Source organism: Streptopelia decaocto, assembly GCF_964273445.1.
Source record: "Streptopelia decaocto genome assembly, chromosome: Z".
NCBI lineage: Eukaryota > Metazoa > Chordata > Aves > Columbiformes > Columbidae > Streptopelia > Streptopelia decaocto.
Window position 1 is genome coordinate 54,282,726 of NC_138657.1, and position 27,521 is coordinate 54,310,246.

At 36.2% G+C, this 27,521-nt stretch overlaps 1 protein-coding gene across 2 annotated transcripts in view; it reads left to right on the forward strand.

The window, feature by feature from the left end:
* The window catches only part of LOC309451561 (3',5'-cyclic-AMP phosphodiesterase 4D), a gene marked incomplete at its 5' end in the record, with an annotated part of 350,513 nt that extends 325,263 nt beyond the window's left edge, over positions 1-25,250 (forward strand). For both annotated transcript variants that reach the window (XM_082075311.1, XM_082075312.1), the window contains 9 exons: positions 8,265-8,358; positions 11,909-12,081; positions 12,717-12,815; positions 12,904-13,068; positions 14,718-14,817; positions 18,586-18,740; positions 19,267-19,389; positions 19,889-20,071; positions 20,652-25,250. In XM_082075311.1, the coding sequence (XP_081931437.1) occupies positions 8,265-8,358; positions 11,909-12,081; positions 12,717-12,815; positions 12,904-13,068; positions 14,718-14,817; positions 18,586-18,740; positions 19,267-19,389; positions 19,889-20,071; positions 20,652-21,026 (1,467 nt within the window). In that variant the 3' untranslated portion in view covers positions 21,027-25,250. The remainder of the gene's footprint in view (positions 1-8,264; positions 8,359-11,908; positions 12,082-12,716; positions 12,816-12,903; positions 13,069-14,717; positions 14,818-18,585; positions 18,741-19,266; positions 19,390-19,888; positions 20,072-20,651) is intronic.
* Between the last annotated feature and the right edge of the window lie 2,271 nt (positions 25,251-27,521).

The following is a 27,521-nucleotide window of genomic DNA, read 5'->3' on the forward strand; positions in this document are numbered from 1 at the left end:
CAACAAAGGTGCAGAAATCTGCCACAGTAGTGCACATGCCTTGCACAGATAAAGTGTTTCTCCTTTTAAGTTTTGGTCTCTAAATGGCAGATGGTGGGATATTTTATTTAATGGTCTGAGCCAGCTTACTGACATGCTTTCAATTAATCCTTTTTTTTTTTTTCTATGATGTATAGCTGTAATTGATTATATTAATCTGCCAAGCCAGGAGGAGCAAAAGTTAAATAAATACAGTGAGAATTTGAGGACTCTTATTATCTCACTTGTGACTTCTCCATGGAAACTTAATGTTTACAGAGAATTGTAAGATACATGACTTGCTTTATCTTAATAATAATGGCTTTTATCTCATAAAATAAAAAAGCAGTAGAAACTGACAGACTGTCCCAATGGTCTAAGCAGATCAGTTTTTAATCTAGGTGACATAAAAACCAAAAACATTTTGGTTGTTACAGTACACTACAGACTGCTCAAGAAACCTGATCATACTATTTCTATTGTTTTTTCTTCATGAAAACCTCAAAAGGTATTTAGCTTCCATATGAAAAATTAAAATCGCTTGACATTTCACATGAATATACACAATGCTGATTTTTACTGCTTAGATGGTGCATTCATTGAAGAGAGCTGGTAAATACTGCTGAAATGAAGAGACCTTAACCCGATTCTTTTTGAATGGTGTGTGAATGCTGCATGCGTGGGATGCTGTTATTAAATGGCATTTGCTGTAAAAAAAAAGAAATACCCCATGCCCAGGAGAGCCCCTGGTGCTGGCCAATGGGAAATTCTGCACATCATGTCACCAGCCCCTTAGATTTATATGTTTTAGGGTGGCATGCTATTGGCTGCTAGTTAGTCTCTATGGGAGGGATTACTGGCACTGTCTGTGGCTTCCCCTTCAGGTCCTTATTTGGTAGCTGTTGATAGAGCAAGTCTTTCCAGCAGCTGAACATCTTGACATACATTATTCATTAAGTCCTGGTGTTCAGGAAATATGCATATCCCTATCTCTTCAGATATTTCTTCAGCTCGTACAATATGTCTCTTCAGCGTTGCCTCTGAATGCCTGGATTTTTACAAATGGCATTTATACATTCGGAAGACCACACGGTTGGATTTCATTGCAGTATGCCTCCTGTGCACACAGTTGCAGAGAACCTGAAGATCAGCAAAAAGAATTAGGAGAGAAAATAAGGAATCCTGCTTCTTGGAAGTCTTTTGCGGTATCAGATAGCAAAGAACTGATCAGCTTAGATTGGTACTATAGAGAAAAGTAAAAAAATCAAAAATGCCTGAGGCAAACTATTTACTCTCAGTTTCTTGGGGCTACATAAAGGTAGGATTTTGTTTTACCTTTTAAGAACCTTGATCTGCAGTGCATGATTGCATCGTAACTGGATAGTGTATTTGTGGGTGATATGACTATGAGTAATGTGAATGCAAATAAAAAAATCAGAAAAGCAAGCCTTTGTTCAGCAATGAGAATGAACCGCACAGTATACAGTCTTTCTTAGAAACTGTGCTGGGACTTTTAAAATAATGTTGCTTTAATGCATAATCAGACCAAGTCTAAAGCCAAAGAAATGCAGAAAGGTTTTGTGTGCTTTCACAAAAAGATTGGTACGAAACTATTTCTAGATATTAAAAGATTAAAAAAAAAAAAAAACAAAACACAAAAAACCTAAAAACTGAGATACCATACAACAGGAGAGATCATGAGTTAAGAGGCTGAGGATAATGGGTGAGTGCGTGACTCGTAATGGTTTTAATAGCTGAAGAAATATGAAATTATCAACAGTATGTTTCAGCAGCATTTTTTGGTAGCCTCTGTGTGTGTGTGTGTGACAGCTTATTGATTTTAAAACACTGGAAATTGTCATCTTTTAATATTGATCTATGTTATTATGTAGAGCAGCTTTGAACTAGCTTGAAACAGCAATACTACTAGAAAATTGAATTAAATAAGCTTGTATATCTTTTATGGAAAAGTTTTGCACTAAGGAATTAAATCAATATGCCTGTCAAAATGCACTTACTATGAAACCTCATATGGGCTTTGTTTTAGCCCTACTTACTCTTTTGTGCTTAATAAAGATGATACTGCCTTTATAATTGTTATCAAGTGTATAAAAGAAGGAAAAATAAACATCATCCTAGAGTTAACATACAATAACTGTTCCAAATCATCCTGTTTTAAAGAAAAATCTGATTTCTCCTGAACTAAATAATGCAAGTGTTGAATTTAATTACTAAAAATAATACAAGCATTATATTCACACGTGACTAAATCTCTTACACTTACTTGTATTGATACCTACCTTTACTATAGATAGTTTTGGGTTTTTTTTAGATAGAAATGTAAAACCTTCATCAGGTCATTGTGTCCGATTAGGTCATTGTGACCGTTTTCTGCCAAAGCAGAATTGTTACAGTATATTCTCAAGGATTTTGATAAGTCATCTGTGAAGAAATTAGATGCCATTATGCTTGCTATGTGGATTCCTTTCTCCTTTTCTAAAAACCAAGATGAAATTACTTTCCATTCAGCTAAAAGCAAGGTATTAATTGTAATTTACTTGGAAGTATTTCCTGCATTTCTAGGCAGCTGCTGTCATGTTCCTACTTGCTAAATTTGAAAAATTTAATCACTGATCTTCAAAAAATATACATTCTTACTGTTTAGCCTTTGAAGTGAATAGATTTTTTGCTAATTGAAGTTCAGCAGGGAGCATGGTAGCTGTAATTGATTATACAGGGAAAAAATGGTCCTCCCTACGGACAGTGGCAGTTGCTGTCTATAGGCATGGTTTTAGTTAAGAAGCTAAATAGTATTTGACCACAATTTTGATACAGTGTTTTTTGAGTTCACAGTATACATATTATAGGAAAACTGCAAAGAGAGGCAAAGAACATCTGATTTTTATGACATTCAAAACAGAATGTTTTAGGGTATTTATGAAATTCTAAGGAAGAATGAAGCGTGTTAGTCTCAGAGATTATGATATACGTTTACATCCCATACTATCTGTATATTTCTGTAATTTATGTGTGATTCAGACTGTACTTTATTATCTTCTGTTAATTATATTTTGGAGAATGCTTGTCATGTGAAGTGTTTACCCCCAGCTTTCATTGAGTATATTCCCTTGGAACAATGAGCACCACTATCAATCACAATGCCAGGCGTAGAGATACATACCTCACTGTAGCTTATATATAAAAACCAGTGCATGATCTTAATTAAACACCTGAGCTTCCAACCCAAATCTTTAGTTATTAAGAATGCTGTTTATGTATTAAGAATGCTGTTTATGTATTAAGACTGCTGCTAAAATCAAAGATAGTTTTGCATTGATAAGCAATATAAACAGAAGCTTTACATTAATTTGTAAGACTGGCTTATTTAAAGTCTTGTTTTTTGTATAGTATGTGGGTTTTTTTTTTTTGGTTTGGGTTTTTTTGTTTGTTTTTTAGAACACAAGACTTTTGAAATCCAGTAAATTAATGTAGGTTTTTCTCTTTTTGAGTTACAAACATATTTTTAGAATACCTGATAGATACTCCAGGAATAAAATTTAGTCATGTAAGTGTAATGTTCCAAGTATAGAATCTATGTTACATGAATGTATTCTTTAGAAAAGTTACCTAGAAAAGAGGTGATCAGAAAGGTTAAAACTGGGATCTCTTTCCATGTGGGCTTGGGAGCCAGTGCAGTGAAAGGCTTCAGGTGCTCTTGAGACAAGAATTTTATGCAAAAAATGTAAAATGTTCTGAAGTGTAATCAATAAGCTCGATATATATTAAGCATACAGCCCAAACATTTTCGTGGCCATAAACTGACTCCATGTCTTTCGAGTTGCACTTCAAGTTCCCTTCTAGTATAGGTGCAAAGTTTTCCCAAAATAAAATCAGTGCTCTGGTTGCCATCTGTGGGAACATGGTTACTCCAAAAATTTGTCTACATTTTTCTGTGTACCTTTGCTGACATCAAAAAAGTATTCTATTTTTTCCCCAAAAGACCCATGTATATTTATCCTAGGTTTACAGCAGTAATATATATGTAGAGACATGCACACATTGGGCTTCAGCCCTGAAAGACCTGAAATACCAACCTCAGTTCCTTGTGTGTTATCTGTTCTTTGGAAATGACCATGATTTAAGAAAATATTCTTGTCTCATCAACATATGCATGTTTATTTTCATGCATTACAGTTCTCCCATTATCAGATTTCCCAAGTTTGTGTAGGAGGGTAGAAGTGCACATGTACTTCAGTCACTTTGGAAGATCTTTTAATGATATTTTAATATTGTGCCTGTATTTGTGTTGTGCTAACCCTCCCCCATACTGAGAATCAAATAAAAACATTAAAACCAGTAAAAACAAGTGGAATTTTAAAATTCTGCTTGAGGAAATACTTTTAGAGTGTTTTTTCAGACGTATTTGACTGCTCTTTTGCTGTGACATCAGCATTCAGCAATGAAGAACTGTATAACTGGCTTAATAGACATTATATAGCCTGTCCATTTCCAGGGGGAATTTCCTAGACCATAGTCAAAGGGTTTGATATTTCAAAGGGATACAGGTGTATTTTTTCCAATCTAACACCATCTATTCTTAATGGGGAAAAAATCTTTCTTTCTGAGGAAGAATAGAATATATGCTTAGATTAGCCAAAACCCTCTGTTTCCTCCCTATGCTGAGCTGAAAATAGCATAATTAACATGTATCATGTTAATGTTTATTAGCAACAAGAGTTTTGATGCATTATAATTGTGGGGTTTTATTTTTTCAACTAGGACAGTACATGGCATTCATATTTTTAGTGTTCTTATTTAAAGTACAGTAACATGTACTGTTAATGACAAGATGGTTTCATGTCTCATTTGACTTGTTTTGAATAAAGTGCTACATGTTACTACTGAGAGCACAAATGAGAGTATGGACAGTCTGGGCAAGTTTAATGCACTTAAGAGGTGTCTGCTGGATGACTGAAACAGTGTTGACTTGGATGTAACAGAAACTTCTCTGATACGCAATAAGGACTTGTGGGAGGCATGTCAGAGTTAGGTAGAGTTTCATTATAAAGTAATTGTGCAGGGATGTATAAATATATGGAAGGCTGATGCTCTTTGAAGTAGCAACCATGTATGGGTACACTTGGGCCCACATGCCATCTTTGAGAAATAGGTAAAATCAGGAAGAAGTAGGGGCCTTGAGGTTTTTCTTTTTTAGTTTTTCTTAGATAAAAAACATTGGTTTTGCCTTTTTTTTCCCTTCCCTCAAAATGCAACTTATTAACCATCTGAGGATTAAGTAACATGCAGATGCATTGTATAATTAGCAAAAATATCTGAACATCATTGTTCATCTCTCTTGGGGGTTTTTTATGTTCTCAAAGAGCATTATTGTTCTGCATGAGAAACTGCTGTCTGCATATGGTCTTCAACTTTGTCTATTCCAATATGTATGATGGCTGTAAGGCTTTGTCATAGAATTAGAAAATCAAACCAGTTCTCTGAACTCCTGCTTAGTCCAGATGTTTTCAAAATAAGTGTCAATAAAACTCTAGTTGCTGTGGTGTCAGCAACATGTGAAAGAGTATGAGGAAATCACACTGCTGCAGTTCTTCAAAGCCAAAGGCTTCTCCCATTGAACTTGCTGTTAGTTGGAGGGCTTTGCAGAAGCTGGGGATCTTCTTTTACTGTACCCCCATGTTCAGCAGCAACACAGACTGTGCCACAGGTTTCATGCTGGTCGTTGAGATTTTTAGTTCTAGTGAGTTACGAGGTAGTGGGAGGTGGGAAGATAAGGCTTTGCATCTGGCTAGTGGGGAACATTCCATTTATTGCAGACATCCATATAATAAATATTTAGTTGAAAATTCTCAAAGAACTTGTGCTCCTTAAGTTCCACAAGATGATTCCTAGTATGCAATAACAAACTTTCTCCTTACCTACTCCCTGCAATTAGATTTATTATTTGGAGAAGAAAAAGAAATAAATCCTTCCTTCTCATTGTGTCGGGAAGCTGCAGAAAAAGTGTAGTGCAAACGAAGAGCAATACATTTACATTTCAAACCTGGAAAACTTTTAAAGAGAGCTCCTGAAAAGTATGTACCAGTGGTGGCTACATAGTCTTTTTTCCCAAATGAGGAACGTGACCCAGTAGTATTGTTCTGCAGCAAAAACAGAGTTGCAGTGTTGAGCATCATCTAAAAGGGTTTTCTAGGAAACAACCAGATGGACAAGGACCTATTTAGTTGGGATCTGGTGAACTAGCTGGATTAAATTAAGGAAGAGAGAATATTGGAGCAGTAATGGATATACTTATGACAGGCCTGGAAGTTAATGCAATTTTGTCAACTTCTGACCTTTTGTTAAGATTCCTATACGCAATGTTTAATTTGAAGCTGGATACCATCTGGAGTTTTATGAGATCTTCAGTTTTTGCCTTAAATAATTAAGTTACTCACCTTCATGGGTACAAAAGAAAAAGCATGCAAGCATCACTTACGTGTGTGTTAAAAGTTTGAAGAAAACCTTTTAAGAATACTCTTAGTGTTTTTGGACCAATCACTTCACTGCTTGGTAAGCTTGATTTTTGACATGGGCAACAAACGTCAGACCTCACTGTAGAGGTTGATGCTGGTTTAATGCAGAATGTGTAGCCCTGTAGTTCATAGTATGTGTGACTGTATTTGCAGTATGGTTCTAATATTCAGAAATGTGGTGAGCACTTGCTAGCTCACAGCTATATCTGAGATCAAAGCTGAGCCTTTGGCTTGTGACTAAAGTAGGGTTCAGTCTTTGTAGCAGGAGCTTCCTGAGCTGATGGTATGTCAAGATTGCAGGAAAATGCAGTGACTAATGGTTGGAGTGTTATATTAAGGGTAATTTGTATCTTGCACACTGTGAGCAGTACAGTAATTGGTTATTTACAAAGTCATTGTGAAGAGAATAATGTCTTTCACTATGCAAGGCCTCTTTGAAGAAAGGGCTTTGATGGTTCCAATGGGATGGAAAATAGATGGTTAATGTTTAGTCTGTTTCTTTATCTTATATAGAAGAATAAATTACCAGTTTTCAATATAGAGGAATGCTTACAGGGGTATATATTAAGGATAGCTATTGCTTAATGTAGTAAGTAGTCATAACCAAGTGAACAAGGTGAAAGATGGCTCTGAAAATGGCACAAATCATTAGACTTTGTTAAGAGAAAAGATGACTGAGAAATCTAACAGCAAAATGAAAGGGTGGCACAAAGGGAGACAAAATTCAGTAGTGACAGATGGGCGCTAATTTACATTGTTAAGAGTTGTTTGAATTGCTAATACATATTGCTGAGTTCTATTTGTTGATAATATCAAAGCAGAGCTATAGTCAATGAAAATGCGCGTAAGATAGCTAGAGTCGTATTATGCAATTAATCTGGGGAACACAATGTCACAAGATATCATTTAACCCTGGTGTCTAGAAGGAATCAAGAAAGACTCAATGATAAGCACCTAATCAATGTATACATTTCATGGAATGTTAATATCCACTTGTATCCTGTAGAGTGCCTACAGTGAACTGATAACTTGAGGGGAGAGGAAGGTGGTATTTCGACAGATGGTATTTTCTGCTCTGTTGTTTCATATGGCTACTGACAATTTTCTAATACTGTGGAATGGGCAAGTCAGTGGTCTGATCCAGTATAATAATTTTAAGTAAAAGACAATCTACTTCTATTCATACTGGTGTGTAAGAAATTAATAAGATATTTTGATTGTTTTGAACACTGCTGTCAAATATATATTAATGATAGAAAGATGAACTTGAAATATGATGAAATGAATTGCAAAAAAATGCACAAATAGATCAATTTACAAATATTATGAGAAAACCCTAGAAGAGAAGGGGTCCTTTTTAAATAGACTGGTATTTTCTTTCCAAATTAAAATTTAAAAATTGAAAAGATGGTGTAATAATTATTTGTGTGTATACATATGTCATATACTTTTCAGTTACTAATAGGACCCTGTTCCTTAGTAATTGAATCCCTATGGCATATTTTAGGAGGTTCAGAATTACATTGTCCAACCCACAAATAAGTTAGTAGGGCAGGGTGCTGTTTTATTTAGTTTTTGCTTTCATGGTTATCTTACTTTAGTGTATGTTCTTGACATCATGTCCTTTCCCCGATTATAAATTGACTACATTTTCTCATCCTAACTAAAATACATCTTGATTGCTAACTTTAAGCTTTTTGTTTTGTTTTCCAGTTTAAAAGAATGCTCAATCGGGAGCTAACCCACCTATCTGCGACGAGCAGGTCAGGCAATCAAGTCTCAGAATATATCTCAAACACATTCTTAGGTAAGACTATAGTGGAAGTTAATGTTTTTGCCTTTTGTTTTTATATCTCTGAGCTGTGGTAGATCTTAAAAGCAAGTAGCTTTTCATAGTAATTTCTGTTTTCAAACTGTACATTTATTATTTCATTGTCCCATGTTTGAGCAGAGAGATTGTTAGATCCATTTTCTCACAGCTCATTTAGTTTGTGTATGTGGTTTCCCTGTGTGTGTAATGACAGATAAATATTCATATATGTATTTTATGTAACATTACATTATTGCTGCTGTGTTAAGAAATTGATATATAATGAATTAATTATATATTAAAAATAATTCTTCCACTCTGTTTCCCTTAGGAAAGTTATCACAAGGAGGTTTCAGTGTGCTGGAAGCACAGAAGCACAAGTAACCTCATAAAAGCTTGTAGCACACAGTTCTGATGTTTTGATATTCCCTGCCTGCCCATAAGCAGGTGGAGGAATATGACTAAGTCAACATCTGAACAAACTGCTGCAAGGAGAATTTGTGCAGCTCATGAGCTTGCAATGGTGGGCTGTAAGAATTAAAGAAAGCCCAACACAGTATTACAGAGTATAGTTTCTCCTCTGTGGCTTTGCAGAACTACGTATATTTTTTTTTTGCTAAAACTAGTGAAAATGAATAAAACTTGGTTCTGTCATTTTGATTTTGAGCATGGAGATAAAGGTAATATACTGATCTCAAAAATAGTTTGAGCAAAACACCACTGGTTCATAAAGACTGTGTGTGTAAAGGAAGGTACAACTGAATGCGACTGAATTAGGATAATAAGAACTTTATAAGTGCCAGTCACACTTGTTAAGGTATTTCTTGTTTTATTTATGTGAGATACAACTGGTACTTTTTGTGGTTTTTCAAAGAACCTTTTTTTCTTTTTTTCTAGTATATTTTATCCTGCTTGTCACCATATCCTAAGTGGATTGCTTAATGAGTCTGTTCTGTTTACCCACAATTGCGGTAGCGTGCCTGAGGGTTGCGGCACAGCCGGCTTTCAGACATCAAGGGATGAACCTCTGTCATGTAGAAGCAATATTACACAGCTTCAGCAGCCCCGAAAGTCACAGTTGGCTGAGAAGTTGACCCACTTAGGCTGAAATTTAGATTGAGATACCAGTTTATACTTGCTTTTACTAGAAAACTTAAGGCTCACTTCAACAGTGTGAGGAAATGCATCTGTCAGCCTTTCACATGAGACCTCAGCCTTGAACAGAAAGAGGGCTGGAGAGGCAATCACCTCTTAAGTTACTGAGCCATGGGTACTGTTTTATGGCTGCATTAAAAACTAGGATACTTAAAAATGTACGTGTGGAGGAATACAATGGGGAAAGCACCTAATCTACAGAATTATTACTTAAATAGAATATTTTCAAAATATGCAGTCTAAGTCAATATGTTCTGAGCAACAATGTGAAGAGGGAAAACATTCCCTTCACATAAAATTTTGATGAATATAGTTACTTAAATTTTTTTAATACATAATATATGTCCTGAACATCTACAGACTTTCTCGCATTTGGAAATTAGGAACATGTCATGAGAAAACAGGTTTTTTGGTTCTTACTCTTCAAAAAAGTGGACTGTTTTCCCAGGTAGAGCTATATAACATATATCAAGTTATTCATAATTATAACAAATATATTGGTTGTGCAAGAATTAAGGCTCCTGCATTGAGTATAATAATATGCAAGGTTTTTATTTTTCAGTGTCATTAACCTGTTTTCCTACAAATGTAAAATGTAAGAGAATCTGCCAATGAGCATAGCACAACCAGGGTCAAAATGGCAAGCAGTCTTTTCTGAATGTTCAGATGGGCACAGGATCCTTTTCCCTGTGTGCTCATAGTTACAAAAGCAGAGGCAGACCCGTGGAATTCCTCCAGAGATCTAAAGTCGTTCAGACAGACATTTCCTTTCACTTGAGTTACTCTGACAGCTCAGCTTACGAACCTCCCTATGATGGATCTAAACTTTGTGCATATGACCAAAACCATAAACATCAAAGCACGAACACGAGTCACTGCTCTTCATCTGTTGTCGGTTTGCACCAGTCAAGAGCTGCAGTGCTTTACCTCCCCCTTCTTTTGATTGCCCATATGAGGAGAGTGGTGAAGTATGGCAAGGGCAGTCGGGGAACTTGGTGCTGCAGGCTAAAGCTTGGTGACATTTCCACAGTCTCCTCTTTGCTGTGATTTGTTGGGAATTTGAGGTGCCCAGTAAATGTGTCTGCTAAAGGGTAATTTAAAAAAAAAAAAAAAAAAAAGTGAAGAAGCAAACACTATGACAATCTGGAAATTAGAAATGGACTTGCTACCTTTATCTGTCTTCAGTGTCTTTATTGAAAGTTACTTTTGCAGGAAGGGAAAATAGATACATGTTTTAAAAAGCCAAAATTTTCTCCTTTTTTAAAAAAACTAATTCTTTTTTTCTAAGGTGTTTTTAAAATTATAGTTTTTGCTAGACTCCTATGTTAGAAACATCTTTTCTGGATTTTTCTGGTTTTGCTGGAATATTCCTTGAGGTCTAGAAAAGGTGCAGCTTCATGTCATGCATTTGGAGAGAATCATTAAAACTCTGTGTTAAAATACAGTATGATGAAAAAGAACAAAAATTAATGCAAATTCCTAGCAGTTTTGTCAAGAGCGTCCTTTGTTGCACTAACCTGGGTTTCTTTGTGGACCACTGATGTCTGTAATATCCTACACCCCCATACTCTTTCTTCATCGATCAGCTGGCAGTGGCCTAAGTATACATGCAAGCTCAGTTTAGTCCTTGTCTGAAGTTTTGCTGGCACATACATTGACAAAGCATATGAAGTGATGCTGCTGATACTGTTATGGAGGCAAAAGCCCACAGCAAAATGTTTGCTTTCAGCAAAACAGTCCTTTTTAATCAATATTGCTTACTCTGGTTGTGAGGTGCAGAAATGCACTGCCTTGCTGGTGTGAGATGTCTTGACATCCACAGCACTTGTAGATGTGGCTGGCAAGCGGCTTTCTGAGTTGTACAGTCTTAACGCAAGCAGGACCAGTCCTCAGGTACTATGTCCTTCAAGTCATAAGAACTTTTTGCAGAGGCTTACATGAAATACCATTTTGATTGTTCTTGAAATACAATTTCAGAGGGTGTTTTTCCCTGGAAAAGGAGACATTTTTAAGCTTCTTGCAAAATGAAAGTTTAGATTTCTGTTCAATTGTAATGATATTTTGTAATGAAAGGATTGACCCTCTCTACAACACTAGGGGTGCAGAAGTGGAAATCAGAAGTCACAAGTCATATTTAAAGCCAATTTGGCTTTAAATATGAGGCAATTTGTGAAATAGATATCTGCTTATACTGAGGAATAGGGCTATGTTTATCATTTCATGTTTTTACTGTTCTTGATATGAAGTATCTGCTGCAAACTGTCCAAACATAAAAATAAAAAATGGTTTGTTAAGAATTATAGTATCCATAAGATGCAACTCAACAGTGAAATGGACAAAAATATTTGTAATTCCTTTAAAAATTATGCTCTTTTTCTTCATTCTTTTGAAGACAAACAACATGAAGTTGAAATCCCTTCTCCAACACAGAAAGAGAAAGAGAAAAAGAAGAGGCCAATGTCCCAGATCAGTGGAGTCAAAAAACTGATGCACAGCTCCAGTCTAACTAATTCTAGTATTCCCAGATTTGGAGTTAAAACAGACCAAGAAGATGTTCTTGCCAAGGTAAAGAATATATAAATCCTTGAATTTAAACCAGTGAATTAAAATAGAGGCTGGACTTGTCAGTATTGTTTCGTCCTCTGCTTATAACCATCGATTTCAAGCTGTACCACCGAAGGCTGGTCTCAATTGAAGTAGTATAACATTGGTGAAGTGGAAGAATAACAAGTAAAATTAGAATCAGGTCATAAGAGTCAATTTCCATGTGAACAAGATTTCAATTGGAGAGGGAATGTAAATTAGCATTTCTTGTGCTTTAATAAAGCTGATTATTCATTAATAATATCTGAAGAATGAAGAGTAAACATACCATACAGTATCACAGGAATGAAAATAAATAGCAACCATACTTTTTTTGAAAATGCACAACTGTTATATGGTGTTAGAGCTGTCCTTCTAGGTGTTATCTTTAGCTGTATCATTTTGTGTGCATCATTTATGTTTTTGTTTCTAGTGACATTTCCTATGATTTTTGCAACAGCAGCTAACTAGTTGTCAATAATCCAAAACTGGCATAAAGTAATTATTAATTTAATTGTAGAGTTTTGCATTTTGAATTTTTCATAGCTGTTTCAATCAGGAATCGCTGAAATGTGTGTGTTACGTTTCAACATGTCTGTTGCTCGATTCTGCTCTAGGAACTAGAAGATGTGAACAAGTGGGGCCTTCAGGTTTTCAGAGTAGCAGAGTTATCTGAAAACAGACCTCTAACAGTCATCATGCACACCATTTTTCAGGCAAGTAGCAGCAACTGCACTGCTTTTTGCTTATCTTACAGAATTTCTGTGCTTTGCTATCTTAGTTGTTTCTCTTTTCCATTTCTAGGAACGGGACTTGTTAAAAACATTTAAGATTCCAGTAGACACTTTAATAACTTACTTGATGACCCTAGAAGACCATTACCATGCAGATGTGGCATATCACAATAACATACATGCTGCAGATGTTGTTCAGTCAACCCATGTCCTGCTATCAACCCCGGCATTAGAGGTAAACTATGCTGAGGTGGGAAAGAGGCAGACATGAGAGAAAGGGACGTACTGAGACTCTTCTAAACTAAATATTAAAGATCTTAGTTTCTGCAGTATCTTTAAAAGAGATCATAAAATTTCCTTCATGAATTATGCACTTTTAAAGACATTTTGTGAGTATCAAAGCTTATTTACATGTAAATATTGTGCTGAAAATGTCAGATTTTTTTTTTAAATCATGGTTTTATACTTAGAGATCTGTGATGTTGTAACCTTTTTCATTGTAATACAATGCATAACTTGTTTCCATCATCTCTTTATTAATAACACATCTTGTTTTGTCACTATTTCCCATGTGGGATTCTCACTAACCACAGTTAGTGGAATTGCTTAGGAAAGATAGTTATAAAGTGGGATTCCCTCAATAGGGCCTTTGTTTGTTTGTTTGTTTTGTTTTTCCCCTTGTGCATATTCATTCTGGTCCTGAAAGTGTATGTTTATGTTTGTGTCTCAGGCAGAGTGGGACATATACTAAATTTTCACTGGACTATCTTGTTTTTTTTAATAAATATTTAAAATTGGAAAAAACAAAACAAAACATTTTTTGTTATTTTCTGAAGAATTGTCTTGTTGAAAGTGCTTAAATTTCTGGAATGGAAGAAAGTGGAAGGGAGATAGAAATCACTACTCTATTTTAAGCACAACTCTGGACTTAGCATAGCAAACATTGATATGTCCCAGTAAATTGCTGGAAAAAGGCAGATCAAATAAGCAGTTGAAATTTTAGTAGTCCAAAAGGTTTTGCATTCATTTTCAAGGAGAACTGGTCTCGATCCTCAAAGATTTAGGAATTCGCTTGCGAAAGTTTTTCTTTATCTTAAGAAGGGAGGTCGCATTGTGTTCTTGAATTACCACTGCCTTCTTCAAACAGCTGAAGTGGCCGTCAGCAGTATTTTCATTGTTTTTTTTTCCAGATCAACTGTTTTTCATGGCCTTGTTCTCAGCAGAGATTTAGCCAGTAAAACAGCAATATCTGCCCAGTGCTGCTGCTGACCTACACATTTCTGAGCTGTTCTTGATCAGTTATGAAAGCAATTATATATGAGTGGTTATGAAAACAGGGAACTGGACTCAGTGACATGCAAGGTCCATTGCAGTCCTCTCTTCCCATCTTCCTAACAATCTCATATTGAAGAAAAATCAGTAAATGTTAAGTAAGATGCCTTGTAGTCTGTCACAATGTCCTTTAGCATGATTTGTGAGACATGCATCTTTCAACTATAGGACAAAATGTAGGAATCAGGCTGAAATGTTTTACTTCAATTTGTGCTGTAGGTTGGAAACCTGTACTTAATGATCTAATCTGTACTTAATGATTGATAAAAGTGAGTTAATTTACAGACTAAAGCTGAAAAAACTTCAGTTGTTATGGAATTTAGTGATGCTGTCAGTGTGAATTAAGGATCATTTTACTTGGCTCAACTTATGAAATTCTATGTGACTATTTTACTAAAGATTGAGATAGCCTGTGTGTGAAATCTCTTCAAATCCCTGATACATTTCAAATGTGTTTTGCTTGTTCAGATCTAGATTCAAAGTAGAGTCTTTTTTATTGAAAACACTTTTTCATTGATTAGTGATTGTCATTTCTGTTTCATGATTTTCTAGGCAGTGTTCACTGATTTGGAGATTCTTGCAGCAATTTTTGCCAGTGCAATACATGATGTAGATCATCCTGGGGTTTCAAACCAGTTTCTTATCAACACAAGTAAGTTTGATGTCCAGTGGTTTTCTCAAAAATTTGCTGCAATATCTGCACATAGCACCTGAAAAATGCACAGTTCATTCCTTGTTTGCTTCTGTCTGTGCCTTTTCTCAGTAAATAGATAAGGTGTTTGTATTTTAAACTGGATATTATTTTGCATTTCATGTAACTTTAGAAATAGTATACACAGTACCCTGTAGCAAGAATTACTAAGACGTGAACTATACTCATGGCACTGTTTCAGTGTGTTGGATGTTAACTCCCCTGAAAATTAGATAGTTAAAATAAATAAAGTTCTATGAGAAAAATGAAGGAAGGTTAAATAAAAATCAGAATAAGCAGAGAACAGTTTGTGTTAGTATCGGAAGCATATGATATGACCAAGAATAGGCATATGTTTTTAAGAAATTTAGAAAACATTTTCTCTTAGCAAGCAGACTGGCAGGCCCATCTCTGCCTCTCCCTGGCTGCCATACTTGGTTTCTGATCTCTGCATACTTATGCAGACTGAGTTTTCCTAGCATGTCCTTGCCGTCTATGGCAAACCTTTTTTCTTTTTTTTTTTTCTTTTTTTTTTCTTTTTTTTTTTTTTTGTGTGAGTCTCTTGCTGCCATTCCATGCGTGGAGGAAAAAGCCCTAATGAAATGAGACCCTAATGTCATCTCCAGATTTGAAACCCAGTGCACTTGTTCCGCATTCCTCAAGGCTGTTCTCTGCAGCATTGCATGAACCTTTCCCTATTCTCCACTACTAGAAGAAAAAAGTATTGGCTGCATTGAGCTGAATGGCTTGTTGCCACAATGTAACCTGCTTTTATTTCAGTGGCTTATGTTACTATTACAAATGAGTAGCACATTGTAGGTCAGTGCAAGTGCTGTCATATCATGGTATTTCCTCTGCCATCTGACACAACTTAGCCTTCTATGATAGCTGACCTAGAAGTACAGAAGTTAAAATAGTATTAATAGTCCAAGCACATGAGAAGAAAAAGCTATGGAAATGGAAATGCTTAATATTGTGTATTTGACCCATCTGGTTGCACATTTATAGGTATTGTCATTCTCCCACTTGGGTGAATCTATTGCACTGGTGCTAGAATAGCATGACCCCAAGTCAGCAGTATAGTTTGGAAAATGGAGCTCCTCTTCTGACTCATTGCTGCTGCACATTCAAATAAGACGTCCACTCCACTTTAGCCTGCATCTAATTTTATTTGCCTTAATGGCCTGAGGGCTGCCCTGTAGTGGAATTCAATTTGATGAGTCATCTGCAAGGACGAGGCTTGGGATGGACTCTAGATTTCTGGTGCTTTGTTGGTAACCAGTGCAGTTCAGCAGCATGGTATAGAAAGAGAGTGAATCAACCTTTGTGCACAAAACAGTGTGTAATACCTAAATTCTTAAAAGTGGACATATGTAAGAAAAGTTTTTATTTGTTTGTTTAATGAGAAATTTGGTTTCATGATATATTGGTGTCGCAAAGGTGCTACAGGGAAATCACCAAGTAGTTCAAGTTTAAGCTGGATGACTGACTAGCCGAAGGGATCAGTAGTGACACATAAAGCTTTCACTTTTAGGCAGACAGTTCAAATTCAGCTAAGTTAGGAGTGATTCTGATGCTGCTTATTAAGTGACTTGGAAGAAATGTCTTGTTTTTCTCAATTTAGATTTTAATAGAGTAGGCTTCTGTGTCAATCAGGTGACATCAACAACTGGAACTGCTGTTGCCAAGCAGAAAGAGGGAAAGGGCTTTTATCCCTTGTGAGTCGCTGTGTGTACAAGGAAGAAAATGTAGGGACAAAGACCATCTAATTTAGGTCTCTCAAATACTAAGTTTTCCTAAGCTCTAGAAGATCATTTGCTTCCACCTAGATTTGTTTTCCAGAGAACCTTACAATGTATTAACATTTCACTAAGAAGTACAAGAATACATTTTAAAAAGCATAATAGACTTGCAAGTTGCTTAAGTATGTACATATTTGCCATATGTCAGCTTGTTCTTTACAATTAGGCACGTGATATTTCTGACTGTTATTTACCTATATAAGGATTTAAAGTCTGTTTACACAGTTATCTAAAAATCTGATCCCTCTTGAATGCTATGAAAGAACAAACAAATACAAATTTTATTAGCATCACAGGAGATGCTTATTTGATCACTGTAACTCTGCCCTTCCAGACAAATACTCTTGGAGCTTATAATATGTTACAGAGATTACCAAGGGGGAACTTTCTTCCATTTCCAGTTCCATTACAAAGTTCAGCACATTTTAGCTCTGTCTAGCTCCAGCCCACCCAAAGTATTTTGTCAGTGTTGAGTATTTTGCAGTTGGGGCTCATCAGAAGACTGTTTGAAAGGAAAATAAACTAGTCCTGTCTTATTTGTAAGAAAAATAGTAAATACGCAAGCTCTGTGAATGTTCGTGAAAGATGAAAGGAAGCTCATTTGACAGACTTGTTTTCTTTTTTCCTTTTGCTATTGTGGTTTTGCTGCCATCAGAATAAAGACAGGTAGAGGAAGGGTTTCCTGATTCAAAAGATCAGTGTACTCAAGACAGGAGAGGAAGACAGCAGGAGAATGGATATAATGAGACATCTGAATGGATATAATGAGAAATCTGAAGAGCAGAGCTTTTATAGGCACCCCATTGAGCCAGAGGGATTTTAAAACAAAGCTGCTGTAAAAGAAGATAAAGAGGACAAAGAGCAGAATAGACTCATGTGTGGTTAGACTTAGGATAGAACAGCTGTAATAAATAGAAGTAAGTATCAGCACATGGCAAGTGTGACTGCATAAAAAGTATTTGTTTCTGACAGATTCATTTGCAAGCTGTGTCTTAAAACATACACAAGCTGAGAGCGTGGTATCCCCAGGCAGATGCTAAAGCTATGCAGAAAATTGTCATATCTGCTTTTATTTGTCAAAGCTGGCTGTTCAGCAGGTCTCAGCAGACAAGTGCAGACCTGTGTGTGTGCCTTAGCACAGGCGTTCCTAGCAAGGTGTATATTATTCTCACAGCTGCATGGGGTGACCAAATTAAGAATACTTCTGTTGAAGAAGGCATCATTACGGCATGAGGTATTGACCATGCTCAAATACAAGGGAGTAGGCAAGGCCCCTGCTTGCATTTTCAAGCCACGTGACCTTCCAAGAAGAAGACCAGAAGCATAACTGTTATCATCCTATTAGCCTCCTCTCTAAATACCAAGTTGCCATGGACTAATTGGCAAAGCATCTGGGTGCCTTAGCTACCTGCAGAAGGACATGGTTTGAAAACCAAGATACGTGCTCTCTGCCTGACCTGCAGCAAAGCCTCAGTTGTGTTTTTCCAGACCTGAGAGCTGAATAGCTGGACATCAAACAATGGAATTTTAGTAGCTGTGATGGGAGAGATGAGAAGGGAAAACATAAGAGTGTATTTTAGTTTAGGTGTGTTTATGCATATAATATTTTCTATGTGTGACCTCATGCAGGTGTGAAAATGTATTCTGAAAAATACCTTCCTTGTATTTTTCCTAACTTGCCACTCCAGGTGCATGAACATGCTTCACTGCAAAGTGATTTCTTTATTTTCCTCAACATACTTCGCCTTGATTTGTTGAGATGTTCAGTTGTTAATTCTGTAACTTTTGATACTGTGTGAACTACATAAACTCTTTCTAGAGGTTCATAAGTAAATTATGTTATGAACGTAATGAATTTGAAAAATCTAAAGGGATTTGGTAGAAGTGCAGTCTTTAGTAACATCCTGCCCTGTGATTGTTGTTGCAGATTCTGAACTCGCCTTGATGTACAATGACTCATCAGTACTGGAGAATCATCACTTAGCTGTGGGCTTCAAGCTGCTGCAAGAAGAAAATTGTGACATTTTCCAGAATTTGACCAAAAAACAGAGGCAATCATTGAGGAAAATGGTCATTGACATTGTGAGTTCTGCTTGAGAGTCCCTCTTCCATAGTGCTAGAAAATTGAATAAGAAAGGACAGAAGCATTTTATGATAAATTACATGTCATTAGACCCATAACCAATGAAGTAAAAATGTGAAGTTTTATCATGTCATATCCAAATATGACTAGTGGGTTCTTCTCAGTTTCAATAGCTATCTTTTTCTTTTTAGAAGGTATGCAATCCTGCTTCAGTCTGTTTTTGTACTGACATGTATGCTGTTTCACCACCACAGTTAGAAATTTGCTGCCAAATTGGTGGTAAATTTAGGCTGATCAGATCATTCTGAACAATTCTCAACAATCATTTTGTCATATTCTAAAAATAACCAAAACACTTACTGGTTTGGACACTAATGGTATGCAGGACTCAGACCTTTATAGTGTATTCAGACACAGGAATTAGGAGTTCCCCCCAGAACTGTTTATTTATGTGTTCAACGATTTTTTTCAAAAATCACTGGAATAATTTACGTAGTATTCATTTATTTGTTTGTTTCTTTCAAGGTACTTGCAACAGACATGTCTAAGCATATGAATCTATTGGCTGATTTAAAAACTATGGTTGAAACCAAAAAAGTGACCAGTTCTGGTGTCCTGCTTCTTGATAACTATTCAGACAGGATTCAGGTAAGAAAATTCATCTGCAAATGGTCGCTTGTATTAACTTACATCCATAATAACATTGGCGTGTGCATTCTGCAGCATGGGTTAGATCTGCTGTCCATGCTTAAACCATGACTCTACCTTCCCTCTACTTCCTCTTTTGTTTCCTACCTGCAACATATTCAGTTTGGTACCGAGTAACACTCTGGGAGAGTAGCAAGGCGCTAGAGTACTTCTGGACTAAATGAGGCTTTGGCCTTCCCTTCAAATTGTCAACATGTGATCAGTCTTCCTCTCAAAGATTTTCTGTCATTTATACAGGCAGAAGCTGCAGAAGTGAGGTAATTCATGGCTATTACTGCAAGTGTAAAAAACACCCAACCACCTAAGTTTTTGCTGTTTAGAATAAATCTTGCACTACATGTATTTTCAAGATACTGTTTCACAGCCACTGAAAGTGTAAATAGAAAAGGAACTATTTTTCTCCAGTGTAATAACACTGCAGGTGTTCAATCTGTTTTAGGTTCTTCAGAATATGGTGCACTGTGCAGATCTAAGCAATCCAACCAAGCCACTCCATCTCTACCGCCAATGGACAGACAGAATAATGGAGGAATTTTTCCATCAAGGAGATCGGGAAAGAGAGAGGGGAATGGAGATAAGTCCCATGTGTGATAAGCACAATGCATCTGTGGAAAAATGGCAGGTAATTGAATTGAGTAGGCAGTTATATAACACAGTGTGACATTTTAAGAGAAAAGGATGGTCCATAGTCACGTTTTGATTAATTTCTGGATGCAGTATTTCCCTTTTTTCCTCCTAATTATTTATTTCAGCTTCTGAGTAGTAAGTGAGGGGAGGTGAGATTTTACTGTGCAAGCATGGCACATAGAAGGGATTTCATTGCTGTCATGATCTGTAATGAAGCATACACATCAAAAGAGAGTATTATACAGCTGTTCATTAGGGTTTTCTTCAAAAGCAGAATTAAATATAAAGCAGCTGTTTGGCTCATTAGATGCATTAGAGTTGTTTGGAATGAAGAGTTCATTTGGAAACAGGTCCTTTCCAAGTCCTTAACTAATATCCTGGATCAGACTTTTGAAATGTAAAAGACCCTATTTACTATATAAAACAGCATGATTTCCTTTCAGTCACCTTTAAGGGTTGTGCATCTACTGTCTCTTACCAGCATTATGTTTCTCATCCTTTGTGTGACTTATAGACATAGTTGTTTATTTCTTTGTGAGTAGGAGCTCATCTTAATTTTGTGTTATTTGAAACAGGTGAGTTTTATAGAATACATTGTTCATCCTCTGTGGGAGACGTGGGCAGATCTTGTTCACCCAGATGCCCAGGATATCTTAGATACACTGGAGAACAATCGAGAATGGTACCAGAGCACAATCCCTCAAAGTCCCTCTCCTGCACCTGATGACCAGGAAGAGGGTAGGCAGGGCCAAACTGAAAAATTCCAGTTTGAACTAACACTGGAGGAAGATGGTGAGTCAGACACCGAGAAGGATAGTGGAAGCCAAGTAGAAGAAGACACCAGCTGCAGTGACTCCAAGACTCTTTGCACCCAGGATTCAGAATCCACTGAAATTCCTCTTGATGAGCAAGTAGGGGAAGAAGTAGAAGAAGAGGAGAACCGGGCATAACCTTGTGTGGTAGAAGACCATTGTCCTGACACATAACAAGACACGGTCTTGTACTTCTCTCTTGCCATTGCCCTTTCTTTTCCTCTTTCTCTCTGGTTTTGTTTGTTTGTTTGTTTTTTTGTTTTCTATTTTTATTAGTTTATGGTTTCCAAAGTGTATGTCATATGCTACAACCATGGTCACAACTCGCTGTCATCTGCCAGGACATTTGTTGATCAAAACTGACCTTGATGACTCAGTTTGGCACTCAGGAATATTGTAACCAGAATTTTCACCTTCATGGCATCAGAAAGCTGAGGGGATAACATCCATAAACTATTCTTGATAAGCTCTCCATTTGACAGCTTTTATTAAATAAAGCATAAGTTTCCAGAGGAGTACCACCTGCCAACCGAATGCTGGTATGCTTTGATAGTTTTTGAATTCATTGTATTTCACAAGCAAAGCATTGGATAATGTTCATCATCAGAGGAAATGGACAGAAAATAAACTGAGGTTCCTGCTGGAAAACAAATGCACATAAATGATGGGACACAACATGATTCTGTTACCAATAGGAAGATGAGCTGTGGAAATTGAATAATTTTCTAATTTCAAGTCTTCCTGAAATGTGACTGAAGAAAGTGTGGCCCAGTGGGTTGCACTAACCTCTGCGTTTTGTATAATATGTAAAAGAGAGATCTTTTGTAGAGCTTACTTTTATTATTAAATGTACCAAGGTATTATATTTAAAGAAAAACACTTTCAGACTTCATCTGCCACTGGTTATTTTTTTTTCCAAAGAGTAACTTGCAAGTTTTCAGTACAAATCTGTGCTACACTGGATAATACTTTAGTTTTTTTTTCCTTCCCTTCTTTTTTTTTTTTTTTTTTTTTTTGCACCTTAGAATCTCATGGTAACTTTGAGTTGTAAAAGTATATTATTTTATATATTAGTGAGTTCCATGAATATCCTTTGTTACGTAAAACGCTGTCAGTCTGATGGTTTTTGTTTTGCTTGTTTTTCATCATTTTCCCAAACATCTTAGAGAAACTGACATAGTGCTTTTGCCCTCATAGTGGCCTGATCCTGCCAATTCTGTCTTATTGCAAGAAGCAGTCCCAGTGAAACCAACTGGGACATCTAAGATTAGGATTTGCAGGACTAGAGCCCACGAGAAAGGTCATGAATTATTGTCTTAATACAAAATCAGCTGTTTTGCTATACTAATAAAATTCATCACTCTGAAACGTGTTTTCCAGGCCATTTGTGGCTGGGACGTATAGACTGCTAAATCAGAACAGGCTAATACAATATATGGGGATATTTGTTCTGGTGAAAAAAGCATTAGTGTAATATTTCAAATTTTGACTCTCTTAATAACTTTTTATCTCTGTCAAGCTATCTAGTTAAACCATTTGCTAATCTGAGATGTGTACAACATAAAAATAATGATCAGCATTATTTTACATGTCTGTTGCAAGAAGAGCCAAATCAATCTTTTTACGTTTTTAAGTAAAATCATGAGAACCGTCATTTACTCTGCATTATTTCAATATCAGATCTTTCATCCTCTATTCAGCTTGTGCTGAGGGAATCGTGCTTTTCAGTTTGGTTGGTACTGAAAGCTTCTGTAACTTGGGAAGTTAAAGGGAGGTAGGAGTTCGTATTTGTTATTTTCCAGTCGTGTTGTTTGGTCAAATGAAAGAAGAAGAAATTTTATTTTCTCCACTTTACTCTCTGTTAAAATTGCACTTTTGAGTGTAGAAGATGAGAAATAGTTGCCTAGGCAAAACAGCAGACTCCCACTTTAAAATTCTGATAAAATGACAATAGAAGATGATTTCTTAACAAAAGAAGATAGCAACAGCCATTATTTTCCGTTGGATTAATTTTGTAGTAAATTTGCAGATATGAATACAGGTATTTTTTTAAGTGTCTGAGATCTAGAAAAAACCCTATTCAAAAAAATGACTTGCTAATAATTCAGCTTTTAAATGCATTTTGCATTCTTCTGTATCCAAGTCATAATTGTCTCTACCTTTAACCCTCACAGGGCCTTAGTACAGATGATGCTGAAGGAAGAAAGAGAATGTAGAGAACTCATGCATTTTTTTTTCAGTTTCTGACTCTGTTGTTGTTGTTGATTGCTTCTTCCTGAACCTGAGGCATCTAAAAATCTTTTCAATCCCCAAGAGTGCCTGGAACCTTATAATGGAAAAGCAATACAAATTACAAAATAACCAGTAGGGACCTGAAAAGGTTTTGTGTCTGCACTAATTGAAAGCAAATGAAAATAATAAAATCATATTGTGAAATATACACCCATACATGTGGACAATCAAATAATAGAAAATTATATAATTCCTTAGAGACAGGGATATAATGCACTGTACAATCTTTTTTTTCCTCTTTTGCCAAAGTGTGTTTTAGCATTGCACACTGCTTTAAAACAATACAATTTACAAGTGGCTTTTATATGTTCCAAATATTTTTGCCATAAGAAAATGCAGTGAGTTGGTATTGAGTGGGGGAAAAAATAAAATTCACCTTGCTTATAACAGTACCATTTAGCTTGCAAGTTACTGTACTCAATAACGCTGTATTTGGATTCGTAAATTGTTTTGTGTCTTTACTAAAAAACTATAATGAAAGACTATAGATAGAATAAATAGCATTCAGAAGTTTAAAAAACTTGAATGAAATGGATTTTACAGAAAGCTTTGACAGTTCTTTTCAAATGCATTATTTATTTTATTTGTGCCATGCATTTTTCTCACCAAATGACCTTACCTGTAATACAGTCTTGTTTGTCTCTGTTTACAACCATGTATTTATTGTAATGTACATACTGTAATGTTAATTGTAAATTATCAGTTCTTATTATAACATCATCCTTGTCAGGGTGGTGTTGCTGTATTTGGAAACTCTTGGTGAGAGAATGATTATTGTGTATACATATTCCTTGTACATTTTTTCTCCTGTAATATATTCTGTGTCACCTTAGAGCTTGTTTATGGAAGATTCAAGAAAAGTATAAAATACATAAAGATATATCAATAAAAAAAAGCTGCAGGTCTTTGGTCCCAGGGCTGTGCCTTAACTTCAAACAATATTTTCTTCTGTTTTGCTGCATTTGAAAGTAAGGTAGCTGTGGGGCTAGGGCTGGGCATTTCTACCATGTTTTTGGATGCCAACTGATGGGTTTACTCATACGAGCTGATATGCGTGATACTATAATGAGCTTTCATTCATGACCCTACTGGAAGTTCAAGCTTTTCCAGCATTGCAATATAAATGCATTGCCTCTGATTATATTTTTACAGGCTATCATCAGGGATTACTGCAGCCATTTTTTGCTCTTAAAAAAAAAAAAGAAAAAAAAAAAAATTCAGTACTGAATTGCACTCAAACAGCTTTGGAAAGCATCTCTAATAAGCATTTGTTTTTAATGCGTATTGGGAAATTGAATAATGGTAATTAAAAGGGTATATGTGATAGACTTTTACAATCATCTGTAATATCCCTTGTTTAATTTAGTAGCACAAATTATCACTGTGCAAGCAGACCATAACAACAAAAGAAAACTTTCATCTTGGAAATGTTTTTCAACACCAATATTAGTGTTATAAGCAGCCAAAGTTTTGTTTTATATAAATGTATCTAAGGCTTTGTACAGCTATGTATAGCATAATGCACTAGATCTACAGGAGAGTGGTATACCTTTAGATCTTGTAATAACACTATTAGGTTTGCAGGTTGGACTGAGTATCTCTTGTTGTTTGACTTGTCACATTGCTCCAGACTACGTAGATCTGAAATCAGTGACTTTGCCAGAGAGAGGTAAATACCTCTTCTCCATTCCAGCGATGCCCAGCCCTTGTAGCGTGCAACTTCTTTACGAAAGGAGAGATTCTTTTTCAAGGAAAAACAGAGCCTCCTTTTTGACACAAACTGTAGATTATAGCAGCCCTGGCCCAAAGGAATTCGACTGATTTTGTTTTAAACGGTATAAAAGGGACACTATAACAGCAGAAATCCTGAACAATTTTTCGTTATTGTGTTAATTTGATTTTTCTTTTGGGGATGTCTTGAGAGTGGCAACTTGTGTGACATTGCACATGACTATTCTTTCACTGGCTTCTTAGCCTCTCTTACAACATAGGGGATAGTATTGTACATCAATACCTTCATATGAAATTTTTATATGCAATGGAAATAAAAGCATGGATTGATTCTGCCTAGTTACTGTATTTGCTTTTCTTTTGCAATTTATTTTTTTTTTTACATACATCCCATAGTTATGACATCTTAAGAGGAAGCATATTTCCAGAATAATTTGATTACCATATTTTTATTATCATACTGTTTTGCATAGATAATACAAAATAGATGTGGGGGCAAATCAGAAGAGTCAGTCGAATGTGGTGTTTTGTAAAGAAGTCTAATCCACAAAGGTGCTATGCAGCTATATAGAGAGGTGTTCAATCTTAGTTTTTGGGAAATTCTGCCATTAGTTTCAGTGGCAAAAGCAGCTTATCCTGAGAAAATAAAACTTTATCTTTAAAGAAGCTAAGAGACTAGATTGCCTAGAGCAGTAGTGTGCTGGGATACCACAAAGAGAAAGAAAAACTTTGGTACCATAGTTAAATATTGACCAGACAATGTTAGCTCTAAATGGATGACAAAAGTTTGGGGTTTTTTTTCTAAATAAAATTCATATATGACAGCTGTTGTCTTGAGGAAGAAATGTGGTCTTAATTCAGGTCCAGCTGTTGAAGGGGCTTTCATGCACCTCTCTTTGATCAGAGTGAGTGTTTTTATCTAGGAGACTGGTTGATTGCTTAACTGAAAATGCTTTCTGATTGAATAAAAAAGAATTCAATGTCCAGTTCTTCCTTAAGTCTCTTAGATCTTTCTTTGTACTTGGGGTTAGTTTGCAAGGAGTACCAATCCTTAGGACTCATTTTTAATCAAACCTGGTGGCAGAAGCAGGTGGTGCCTGTTGCTCTCCACAGGCTCATCCTCTCACATTCCTGGCAGCCCTAATGGGAAAATGGTTTGCATACATCATGGCTGTTATGAAGGGAAGCAGGAATCCTAAATTCCTGATGGTATTACTAAAACTTTTTCAGTAAGGAGCTCAGGTACCACAGCTGTGCGTGTGGTGAGCCTGAAGCTGGCAGGATTAGCCCACTGCTTCCTGCGTCCTCTGGCAGCACTTCGTCAGTCTCTGCGCATGGTGATAATGCATCTGAATAGGCAAGTTCCAGAGCAAAACCAAAATGGATCCCCTGCTTCACCACACTCAGCTGCTGCTATAGGAGTTTAATGTATTTTTGAACAAATGGCGTATTTATTTCCTAATGAGACAAATCGTATGAATAGCTGCAGCTTTGTTTGCTTGATCTCTCTACTGCATGGAAAACAAAAGTCGCAGCTGCTAGCATGCATAGTATTTACTGCAATGATGAGCCAAATTGCTCTACTAGCTGTCAATAGTCTTGTTTAGTTTTTCCAGGAAAAAAAAAAAAAATATATATATATATATATATATATATATGTTTATATATAAAGGTTCAAAGATGTTGTAAAAGCCTTTAGTTTGTTCAATGTAGTGTAGCCTGCAGAGTAAAGAAAATCTCCAGCTTCATCCTGTCAAACTGGTTGAGAAATCTACAAAAGTAATAAAAGGGTATATGAAGTCCAAACAGAAATCAGAGTGACAAATTGGAAGCAAAAACTGGACAGGAAGAAATACCCTTCAACTAAAACAATCTTATCAAAAGCAATCTCATGACTTAGATATGGACATTAGGAGAACTGAGTTTGATTCTGTCTCAGTTCCCCAGGTACCAAGCTGTATTTCTTTCTCCTCGCAAAGCTAGCACTTTGAAGCCCTTTGAGTTATTGTGACACTAAGAACTGCATATGCATTTAAGGTGGAGTTTTAGAAAGTAAAAAATGGTTTGATACCATGCAGAATTTAGCACAGCCTTAGACACTGAAAATATCAGATGACTATCTCTGCTAAACAAGCCCTTAGAATAAGAGGAGGATGACGATGACAACATAATACCTGGGTAAATAGCCCTTAGTGAGTGTGAGAGGGAGACAATACAGGACGTGTGGCCCAGATAGCATTAACTGTCTGGCGCTGAAAAGCTGTGCAGAAAGAAATACAGATCAGAAACTCAGCAGTAACGTGGCATATTTACCTTCAAACACCGAACTTCTCGCCCCCACCAGCCCTCATCCTGTCCTCCTTCAGCACCCATGGAGTTCAGATGCTTACAATATTGGCATCTCTAATATGCAGAAGAGACCATAGCTTATCCGAAGAAGTCTGGAAAAGAAAATTCAGGTTATGCAGCACATAGAAATCAAAGTACAGTTGGCATGTGTGTTGTACATGTTTAGGAGTTGGCCTAAGGCAAAAGCCTATGAGACAGTTAAATGTGGCTTTAAAACTTCAATGCCTTCTCATAGCTGAAACTATCCAGAAAATTAATACT